This window comes from Oreochromis niloticus, linkage group LG19 (assembly GCF_001858045.2).
Source record: "Oreochromis niloticus isolate F11D_XX linkage group LG19, O_niloticus_UMD_NMBU, whole genome shotgun sequence".
NCBI classification, from domain to species: Eukaryota; Metazoa; Chordata; class Actinopteri; order Cichliformes; family Cichlidae; genus Oreochromis; species Oreochromis niloticus.
The window spans coordinates 6,534,579-6,545,752 of NC_031983.2; the positions used below are offsets into that span (position 1 = coordinate 6,534,579).

The following is an 11,174-nucleotide window of genomic DNA, read 5'->3' on the forward strand; positions in this document are numbered from 1 at the left end:
GCATCATCAGTTGGGTGACTGAAAAATAAATAAAAGGGAGCTAATATTTTACAAGATTATTTGCACATTATAGAGTAAGTTAAATAAAATTCAGCCTCATGTCCAATGTAGACACAGAGTAAACACATTAAATATCCTCCTGGACAAGGAGGACTGCCATAAAGAAAGTAAATAATGCATGGTATGTATAAAGTGAATAAAATACCTTTTCAGATTATATTTATTCAAGACTGATATGATTAACTATAACTACTGCTTCTCTATAAATTGAATCCCTTTAATGATTCATAATTAAGTATTTTTCAAAGCAATTTTTATTGAATATTAAAAATAACACTGATCATCTCGTTAAGAGGCATTGTTCTTTTGGAAACCTTGGGTTCTCGCATTCCTGTGGATGTTCCTTTGACTCACAACAACTAGTTAAAACTGTTGTATCCCAGGCAGCCCCCTTGGAAAAACCATTTCAAAAGGCCTTCTGCAGTACCACAGTGTGCCACTTGGGAGAGGGTTTTCCTGGGGAAATTCCACTCCCAAGTCCACTCCTAGTCTCTCTCTCTCACACACCTCTCATCCAGTTGCTGGTTCCTGACTTTCAATTCATCATCAAAATGAGATACAGCACTGGAGAGTTGTACTTTGTTGCAAACAGTGGCAGTGACAACGGTAATTTTTTAATATAGTACACTTCATTACACTTAACATAAAACCTAAAAACCTATGTAGGTCTACTATGACTCAAGGCAATGGAATCAACCAAACAAACTTTAGAAAGGCACACAGTAATTAAATATCAGCCTGTGAGAATAAAGAGGTTCTGAGTTTGTTTTTGAATGTAGACACAGCTCTGTTTGACCTCATGTCAGCAGACAGCTTGTTCCAAAGAACAGGAGCACACTAACTGAAAACTAATTCTGGGAAGGTTTAAAAGATCTGTATTTGTATTAAAGATAGTTAAAGAGTAACAAAGAACAGATCCTCAAGGATCCACTGTTCAAATTTTGACTTCTGCAGATCTAAAACTACTGAAATACAAACACGTCTATCCTCAGTGTGTTAAAAATCAGTTAAGAACCTGATCTGTTAAACCAACTAAATCATGAAACGTTTGAATGCTGAGAAAATAAAGATCTGAGACAGGGCTACAGTTACCACGTAACAATTGATTTAAGTTTTTATTTTATTTTCAAATTGAACAGTGACATGTCTTCGTTGCACTTTCGTGTATCTTGTTGACATTACATGTACATTATCTTCTACCTGCATATTACATGTACATGTATGTATATTTCATGTAAGTGTACATTATGTGTATGTTACATCTATGTTATGTCTACATTACAGGTGCACGTACCTTATTGACGTTACATGTAAATGACGTTACGTAAGTGTTTCGTCTACGTTGTTCGGCTTGAAAAGTTTAACAGTGCACGAGAATTAAGCTACACTTACATGAGAAAAATTCTGGGCCAGCTATGTTTCACACCCACAGAAGCGGTGTGGGAAGAAGCTCTTGGTGCACAGTTTTCATGCTGATGTTAATGTCAGACGCACTAAGCAATTCATCTGTAGCTATGTTTGGTCTGCCATTTGCTGTGGTTCCCAAAAACTTCCACTTTTGCAATAATATCACCCACAGAAATTTCACAAACTCACTTGTTTTAATGGTGACACATTATAGAACACACTCAAATTCACTGAGCTCTTTAGAAAAACTAGTCTTTCACAAATATTTGTAAAAGCAGACTGCAAGCCAGGTGATTTTATACAGTTTTAGGGCCAAAAACACCTGAATTCAAAGAGGTGTGGCCCAGTACTCCTGTACATATAGTGTACCTGTTGCCATATTTTGTCAGCTACTTTACAGATTAAAAATGTCTGTTATGTTCAACATAAATCAGTATTGCAGTTTTACTTTACTTTGCATGCCTTTCATTAACAACATGTTAGCAAGCAGAACACACTTTCTTTTTTTTTTCTTTTCACTCTGATTCATTACATTGGCATTGATAGTTATTTATAGACAAAGTCCTAAGGGCAGAGCCAAAGAATGACTCCAACTCACTTTCCTGCTGTTGCTTTTTTAAGGTTACTACAGGTTGCACATGTAATATGTACACACAGTGTGTATATAAAGCACAGTTCAGCATCTCAGCTGACATTTCTTTGACTAATTCTTGATGAACAGATTTCATGTAGTTTTCATGTGTGTAGGTTAAAGTGGGACTAGTTTTATACTGTAGTACAATGGCTCATTCAGCAATGTGTTACCACAGTATTCACACATTAACCCCCCAAAGTGATTTATTATTTAAATGTTAGGATCTCTCAACTTTTGGAGATTTACTTTCCTGGATGATTGAGAATGCATCAAGACTAAATGTTAGGATGTTTTCACAAATTTCACGAAAGGAGGACAACAGGCTTTCTTCAGCGAGTTGTAGGTATTATTATTGTTATTATTATTGCACATTGCATCATTGCTGTTATGATGATGTCAAATGATGCAGTGGCTTTCGTTTTACAGATCGAGTAAAACGAAAACATTTCGTACAGTCGGAGTGATGCTATTGGAAAATCCCTTCGACTGCTTTATAAGCTCCACAGCGCAGAGCGCTGACACACTCAAACAGCCGGGCCAGGAGAGCGCATTACTGAAACGTGACACAACAGGTGTTCAAGCATCGTCTTTGCTAAAAGAGCGAGCTGTTAAAAGTCGATATGAAGAAGATCTCGATATTCAACAGAAAGAAGAAGATTCGGATGAGTGAGGGCAAGAAACCTTTAATAGAAAATAACAACAACATACAAGACGGTAAGAGGGCTTTACTATTATTACTGTGGGAAACCTTCATCTGTATGGTTTATATGTAGCAAGGAGTAATAACTGGAATCATCCACGGACTGGCTATTTTATATGTGTTTGAAATGATTGCTATTTATTGACTGATTGTTACTGATAGGCCATTAACTCAGAAATAAAAACTAGTTTAACACATGAGCAGCACAAACTGTAGTTGCTGAAGCGGCAACAAAGTGGCGTTGCAATATTTGGAAATCAGAGCATCAAACTGTAGCGCAGCTTAGCCTCAGGTATGCAGGGTATTCCCAAACAAACCAGAACAAATATGTTCCAACATGCATTCCCAAGTTAATATCGATAAGTGTAGAGGCTGACTACTTATCTAATCAATTGCACACTTAAATTAATTAATCATAAGTGCTGGTTTTACTTCCTCCTATCCGAAAACAAAGCGAATTTTATGTTTGGATATGATTAAGTGAGAAACCGTGCACTGTAGCAAAAAAACTAGCCACAAACTACAAATGGAACGTCAAGGTTAAAGGAAGTAGACAATAAGACTCATAACCAGTGTGATCAGGTGACTATCAGCAATGTTAAAACTGACATCTATTAGTCCTGCTCAAAGGGACCAACTCAGTGGTAGACTCTGTTGTATCGATGGGGAAAAAAATCACCTGAGCTCAAATGGAAAGAGCATCAGGAGTAAGGATGAGTTTGATAAATTACGTAGTCTCTGGCACTTCATTCCTTCACAATTACATCACCCAGGCTTTTAGAAGCTGGCAAACTCTGATAGGCTCATTGTCGTGTGTCTTGGCCAAGTCACAGCAAGAATTTCACCTTACCTCGTCTGACACGGTGCCCCTTTTTATCAGAAAAAATAATATGAAATATAATATGTAACCCCTTCATTTGGCTTGGATCAAGTCAAAACATGAAACAAATGTAGAGTTCACATGTTTGTTTGTTCTTTCTGGCTCTTTCATAGGACATGACTGTGCATGTCATGGGTGGGAGAACCCATTGGCCCAGAACTCCTTTAACACTGCAGAGGAGCAATCCATGCAGAGACAACAAAGCATGTCACTTATGGAACTCGTTCAGCATCTTGGGGTGTCCTCTGAAAGCCTGTACAACCTCACAGAGCCTAATTTGGGACAACAGAGTGTCATTGATTGGTCCAACCCTCAGACATTCAAAATCCTGCACAAAGTGCTGCAGGTGATCAACTCTGTCAAGCAATGCCTGCAACTGATGGACTGGGTCCAACATAAATATCTGAGGTATTTATGTGTCAGCTTACTTTTATTTGTTTAACTAGCCACAACAGCTCAGTGCTGTTTTGTGTATTTGTACCTTTAAATATAGATTTGGTGAAGATCAAATCAATGATGCACTTGGTTGTTTAGCTGGTTGTTGGGTGGCTCTTCCAGCCCAGATGCCAGAATATGCAAATGAGCATTTTGAATGGTCAGTAAGACCTAAGTAACTATATAACAACCAATCTAGTCACAATTCACATACATCTATGAAAACTACCGTTCAAATTTATAGTTAAGCACAAAAAGGTAAGAAAACCTACTGATCATTCCTTCTAGAGCTCTCGGATTAATTCAGTGTGTTATTTCTGTTTTATGCGTTCAAAATTTAAGCATAAATGCAGAGATTTGTTATAAAATCCTGGCATATAGCAAACTGGTTCAGTCTGTTTTTATTCATTGTTATTCACCACATCTTCAACCTGTTATTTCAAAAACAGGCAATTAAAATGTTAAAGCAGGTTTCATCATATCAATAGGGAATTAGGATTGAAAGTATTTGTCTCTTGTCTGAACGTTAGCTATTAACAGATGCTGGTGCTCTCTTCTGATGTGGGTATTTTCTGGTACTTTCCAAGCAGGGAGGTGCTTTATAGTTCAGACCAAAAGCTGTTCTGTGAATGGAAAGACAAGGCAAAGGAGAAGCTGCTTCAAAGTGTGCAGGTAAGAATACCTATATAACTTATCATACATTTTATAAGCCAGACATTCTTTCGTGGCACACACACACACACACACACACACACACACACACACACACACACACACACACACACACACACTGATATCGTTCAAGGTTGTTTTCTACACAGCCTCTGTGTAGTCAGGTGTGTCTTTACAATCACTATTAGTTATTTTGGTTATTTTAAATACCCAAATATCAGGTATATTCAATATAAGCATCAGCATTAAACATACTTAACCATCAGCAAAATCACAAATAAATTATGATTTTGTGTTTATCCAAGTCTTGTTCAAAAACATGTATAATCATGGGTTGGTGACACATTTCTAATGCTTCACATTCCTGACACTATTATGCCAAGGTCAAAGCTAGATCATGTCTACAGACACAAGATCGAAACGTTTTCACTACACAAATCACATTTCTCATTTAACATATTGACCCAACTTGTATTTTGAGTTATCTGTGATTAAAAATAATGATGATTAGCAAACGCACACAAACTCTGTTTGAGGTAAGCCAGTGGGACTTCAGTCTCTATCTGTCCCACCTCTCTCAACACTTCTCACGCAGAGGTTGTTATTGTGCACCAGTATAAACCACAGCTGTGGGACCAAGTTATTTCCTGGAAGTGTAACACTTTCCCCACAATCCCTTTGGTGGCAGTGTTGCTCTTTGGTTTGAAAGGTGTGATCAACCTCAGGCCTTAACCAGATCAAAGAACAGATGCATAGAAGTAGTTGAGAAAAAAAAAAGCCACAATCTCAGCCCCTGTTCACAAGTAGACTGGCTTATGATCACCATATAAATGAACTGGAAATGAAAATGTTTCTAAATGTAGTATTTGCATTACTTCATTGAGTCTTCTTTGAATATGAGTTAGAAAGCAAAGTGGTTTATACATTTTAAGTATGTGTAGGAGTCATGCAGGTACTAAAAGTGCTCAAAGTTGACTTGACTTTCCGAAACTTTAGCCCAATCAGATGTCACAAGAAGAAAAGGAACAGAAACACCACTGAAATTACAATAATCTGTAAAAAAAAAACAAAAAACAGGCCAGACAGTAGTTGATGAGGTAGTTCACCGAACCACAAGTGTGGAAAATCTGATATCAACAGCCTGCTGAAAGAAACAGTCACTCAGTAAGTCTGTCAGATTCCTCAATGACACGTTTAAATGAAAGCAACAACCTCAAAGTGGTGCTACAGTACAGATCATTAGTGTCCATCCTCTCAGCAGTATAAATGTACAAAATAGAAACCAAACTACTCTGAACCAAAATGGCCACTAGAGTTAACCTCAACTGACATGAGCAAAATTGGCCTCAGGGCTCACTTCATCAAAAATATGCAAAGTTACATTTCTAGTTTGGGACATGGTGTTTCCCCAGTAATATCTCAGATTGTATGCCTGATAGAAAGTAAGCTTACAGTCTACTTCTGTGTTGTTTTTGTCCACAGAAAGAGATCAGAGAGTCCCTGGACAAAATCCTGCAGAATGAGACCGGCATAGCTGCAAGCTGCATAGAAGAAGATTATGTTAAACTTTATGTGGACACTATCCAGGTAAGAGAAATGCTCTTAAGCAGGAACGTCAGATAAATTTTACATCATAGGTCACATACAGCACTTTGACCTTAAGTGGGCTGAACCAGTGAGACTCCCCTTTTTGTCAGTCTAATGAAGTTTATGCATTTAGTCCCTGAGCTAGCTGAAAATACAATGTTAACAGTATGTCTCAGTTTTTCTGCATGACAGAGAAATGCTGCTGTAGTAAATGACAGGAATGATGAAAGTTTTCTGTGAAATTATAGAAAATGTTCTGGTAGATCATTGCAAAGAAAGTTTATTTGAAATTTCAGTTGTAAATAGTGAAAAGCTGTTAATCACCTATCATATTATTTGTCCCTCTTGAAGTGTATTAATGCCGTACCCGGAGAAGCACAAAATCTCCTTCCAGAACTGCACAATGAAGTGCAAGAAATTTGTTTCCAAGAGTTTCGAACATTTGTCAAGAGGTGAGTCTTTATTTTTTCTTCAGAAATAGGTGATTCACCACGTCTGAGATTTTGAGTTTTGATGAAACTCAGCATGTTGAATTTTTTTTACTGTGTATCTTCTTTGGTTTGTAGGTACAGTGAAGAGCAGTATGTCGATCTTAAAAAAAGGGCAGAAACTGACAACCCAGAAATGATACACTTCCTCAAAACACTGAAAACATGTAAGGAACTCAGGTGAGTGCTTTCTGTGTTTCTGTGGCAAATGTTAATTCAGTTTTTTTGAGCCCTGTAATTTAATCAAAATACTTACTCACCACTGGATATCTACTTGAAGGCTTAACATGCTGTAGAACATGATGATCAAAGCTGATGCCTGTTTTATAAATATTTTATGCTGTTTCTTTCAGGAAGTATGCTCAGACTACTGATACGGGAGTCACACCTTCTCTTGTCAAAGAAACTGTGGAAACACTGGAGAACCTGGAGCAGTCTACTTTAACATTCCTGATGGAAATTATAACTGTTATTGCAGAGGTATCTATCCATCCTAACCACAGATTTAAAATATATATATATAGGTAAATATATTTTCTTCTATTAATATGCCATTTTCTGTCCGGCAGAACCACTTTAAAGATTTCTTCAGATCGGACAGCAACTTGAACAACTTTCTTGATAGTGTTTACAAACATTTCCCCACACAGCCCTATGTTATGGATGAGCAAAAAGTAAGAAAATTCCCAGCTGTCAAATATACACAAATTTACCTGTAGTTGTTTTTTTTAAACCGATTCAGTTAAACTGCATTCATATTGTCTTTATGTGTCTCAGGTGGTGGTGGATGAGGCCTATAAGATCATCGCCCGTACTTATCTCGAACATCTTATAACAAACAAGCAGAGAACCCTGAAGTGTCGATGGACTTCTAATATTGGTGAACGAATACATGAAGATGCAAACCATCTTCACAAGAGCATTTCACTCTTGGTGAGTTTAACAAGTTGCAAACAGTCTGCTTATTGTTATGTGAATGACATTTTACCAAAAGAGCAACTGAAAAAAAAATCTTAACCTTGACATGAATTCCTGTCATACTTGTTTGTGATTTATCAGGCTCCTGGTGTCCACAAGTGGCACACGATGCTGCTGGGCATCCAAGAGGTGTTGGACTGCACATCCATTGATGCACTGAAGATAATAATGGGACGTCTACAGCAGGACTATTTCAAAAAGAGGTAAAACACTTTCTTGCCAGACTTATTTTCAAACACTCACAAGCTAACCATGAAACCGTAGTGCAATTTGACACAAGCTGGAAATGTAAGTCAAAGTAAGCTTCTTCCATGCAAAGGGCAAACTATGGGCAACCACAGCAATCTGCTTGCAACCAAAGCAATGGCAAGGACAGGAAGCAACATAACTGACCAACTGGTTGTGAAACCCATTTTCACCAAGAGACCATGGGATCTCTGTCTTTCAAGGGCCCTAAGGATTTTTCTTGATATGACTATTTCACTGCTGTAAAACAAATTTAAATATAACTATAGATGATAATTAGGAGCTTCCATAGATAACCTATTTGATCAGACAGTCAACAGTGTCATTGCTACACGCCCCTTGAAAATGCACAGAAATTTGTGCTTCATTCACTCGTTTTTAGTAAGGTACGTCTTACCAGCTTGCACGTATAAAACAGACTTCCCCAGCAGAGAAGCTATATTCTCAATTCGTCAAACACCCCTCATGTCTATTTTTTTTGGATGCAAACACTTGGCATAAAACAGTTGTGCGCAGTTTAGCTCATCCTTCCAGATGACCTGGCTAAGACAGTGTGCAAAGAGGTCATCAAGGAAAACATCTTTTCTAGATGCCTTATTTTATACTTTTAATCTTGTAAATATTGCTCTTCACTGTATAAAAGAAAAGAAAAACTCTTTTAAATGAATAGATCTGTCTAACAGAATGATTTATGTGTTACTAACTTTGTGGGGTTTCTTCTTTGACTACAGTGAGGACTTCAAGTTCCTGAACAAGTTGCTGAAGTGGAAGGGTCTTTCTAATGGCGATGTCAATGAGGTACTGGACGCTCTTCCCGGCAGTGAATCCAGACCTATTTGCAGGTCCTGTTTCTCCTGTCTTACCTGCTGGTGAAGGCTTAGTTGGGCAACACGGGATGAAGCGCAACAAAAAGATCAATGCTGATTGTTACATGTTTGTTTATGAAACATAAAAAAGACAGCAGGTAGCGTTTGGCTGAGGGAGCATTATAAGCTGTGCAATTTTAAATGGCACAAAAAAGTTTTGGTCAAAGAGCTTTTTAGTGACATTTAGTAGCAGCTTTATTAAAAGGAAAATGTGTGTTTTTTACTCTTACTGTGTATTACAGTAAACAACAGCCATGGTTGTTTATGTACTTGAATTTGCTTTGTTTACTGCAGTTAGTAAAAGAAATGTTTAGATCATGTTTTTAAAAAAAAAATATTTGTAATATTTATTACATTTTATTTATGAAGGTACAAACATACATTTGTACAGAGTGAGGCGATTTAAAAGCCCACCTATTATTCCGTTATCTTCACTGAGACTGCTCCTGCCTTGTTAATAAACATGTAAAACCTCATTGTCTGATAATGAAGCATGAGCTCCTGGGATTGTTTCTATTGCCTAGCAAGCTGTAATATTACAAATTCCATTAAAAATTCTCAAAAAAGGAGCCAACAGCACGCGCAAAGGTCCAGTTTAATGTTGTGGATGAGTCAGACAAGCATGAGCTGCCTGTGTAAGGACACCTGTAAGTCATCACTGCCCCCTGATGGGGATTGACTTCCTTTTGTAGCCAGCCTCAAGTGGGACTTAGAGGAACTGCAATTTTTGCCACTTCAGCTTTGGCCTCATTTTTCTGCTGATGACCACTACTTACAACAGAAACACTTCCTGAACTGCAAATTTTGAACAAGAAAAACAAGCAATAATTAAAAATAGATATGATGAGTGTAATAATATAACACAGGCTGAATGCAACACAGTTGCTACAGTCCAAGCTGTGAAGTAAAGTTACCACAAAACTGTACGAGTGTGAATGTGCAGGTTAATGGAACAGTGAAGGCATGACTGCAGCTGTGTTATTCCCTTAAATGAAAGTGTTGCTTAGATGTAATCTTTGGGCATCTAGAAAAATTTTAGCTTTCTTTTAGTTGTAACCTTTGACCGTGGCTTCTCTGGCAGAAAGGATGAAAAACAATCTCCCAGGAAATACCGAGTCTGTTGCTAGAAAGCCATGATCCATGTAGCCTTGCAAAAAAAATCTCCTCAGTTAAAGTCTGCAGTCAGCAGACTAGCTGATAGATTGCTGTAGTGTCTCAAATGTGGCTTATACTGTTTCCAGGATATGGGAATGTATGGTTTTAATGCAGTTTCTTTGTTCTATTTCTGTTGAAGAAACCTGACTTTTGTTGTCCTTAATAATTCTGAATTTTCTTTGAACTGTGTACTGTTCTTCAGATTTTTTTTTAAAAGTATGTTCCTTCTACACAAAATCTCAACGTTCTGAAATTGCTTTAATCTTTACCTGCTACTTTGCGTGAACCTCCTCCATGAGCTCTAGTTTATGGTTTATAGTTTTAAGGCTCTCTGTTCAATAACTTTTCTTCATGAAAGAAATGATTCTGTAGATTCCCACGATCATTCTGTTGCTAAAGACTGTGATGAATAAACTTCAATCTAAAAACAAATGGCAGTATAGTCTTTGCACCACCAGCGAACACCACTAGATGGAGACCAACATCACCATACTGAAACGAGACTTCCTTTGCAGAGCTGGTCCCATGTTGTAGTTTTCATATGGAGAAAAATCTGACGAATCTTTAGATAAACAGCAAGTTTATTATGTTTTGTAACACTATGGATATTTCTCTTCTTCAGCTATAAACCCAGCCCTTTAAAGCCATGTGTATACTGTTGATGCAGGCATACACGTCCAGATTTGGAGACGATGACAGACAGACATATTATTACTCAAACCCTAAATTTCAAGCAAACTTATTTCACTTTGTCATTATTGGATAGTGTGTGTAGAATTCATTTCATTTTGGAATAAGACTGTAGTGTGACAAAATCACAAGGCTGTGAATACTTCCCAGATGTGCTGCAGTGTAACAGTGCCAGAACTCACAGGCAGAGAGGGGCAGACTAGCAAGAAGAAAAGAGAGGACCACAAAAAAAGGAGGGAAAAATTAAGAAATAAGTAAAGCATAAAAGGTCATCTTCTTACTGAGTGTCAACCATCATACCTAATCATCTACATCACCTGCAAAGGCGAGATCTGAAGCTTCTATTTCGGCATCTTATAGCACAAACTGCTGTGGA

The 11,174-nt window shown here is 37.6% G+C and overlaps 1 protein-coding gene across 2 annotated transcripts; it reads left to right on the forward strand.

Moving 5' to 3' along the window:
* The first annotated feature begins 2,199 nt into the window (after positions 1–2,199).
* si:dkey-196h17.9 (uncharacterized) lies at positions 2,200–10,540 on the forward strand. 2 transcript variants are annotated; one of them, XM_013272890.3, is made up of 12 exons: positions 2,200–2,440; positions 2,528–2,815; positions 3,795–4,089; positions 4,704–4,788; positions 6,271–6,375; positions 6,727–6,827; positions 6,942–7,043; positions 7,217–7,343; positions 7,433–7,537; positions 7,641–7,796; positions 7,923–8,044; positions 8,819–10,540. In XM_013272890.3, exons 2-12 carry the CDS (start codon positions 2,722–2,724, stop codon positions 8,958–8,960), a joined length of 1,434 nt encoding a protein of 477 aa, XP_013128344.1. In that variant the 5' UTR covers positions 2,200–2,440; positions 2,528–2,721; the 3' UTR covers positions 8,961–10,540. The 2 variants fall into 2 exon arrangements, with proteins under 2 accessions (XP_013128344.1, XP_013128345.1); XM_013272891.2 differs by lacking the exon at positions 2,200–2,440 and having other exon boundaries at positions 4,707–4,788.
* The last annotated feature ends 634 nt before the right edge of the window (positions 10,541–11,174 follow it).

Bases quoted from the DNA above. Each gene is read 5' to 3' on its own strand.
- si:dkey-196h17.9 (XM_013272890.3), top strand. From the start codon at position 2,722: ATGAAGAAGATCTCGATATTCAACAGAAAGAAGAAGATTCGGATGAGT. The intron at 2,816-3,794 runs GTAAGAGGGCTT...GCTCTTTCATAG, and splicing joins TAACAACAACATACAAGACG to GACATGACTGTGCATGTCAT. The intron at 7,538-7,640 runs GTAAGAAAATTC...TATGTGTCTCAG, and splicing joins ATGTTATGGATGAGCAAAAA to GTGGTGGTGGATGAGGCCTA.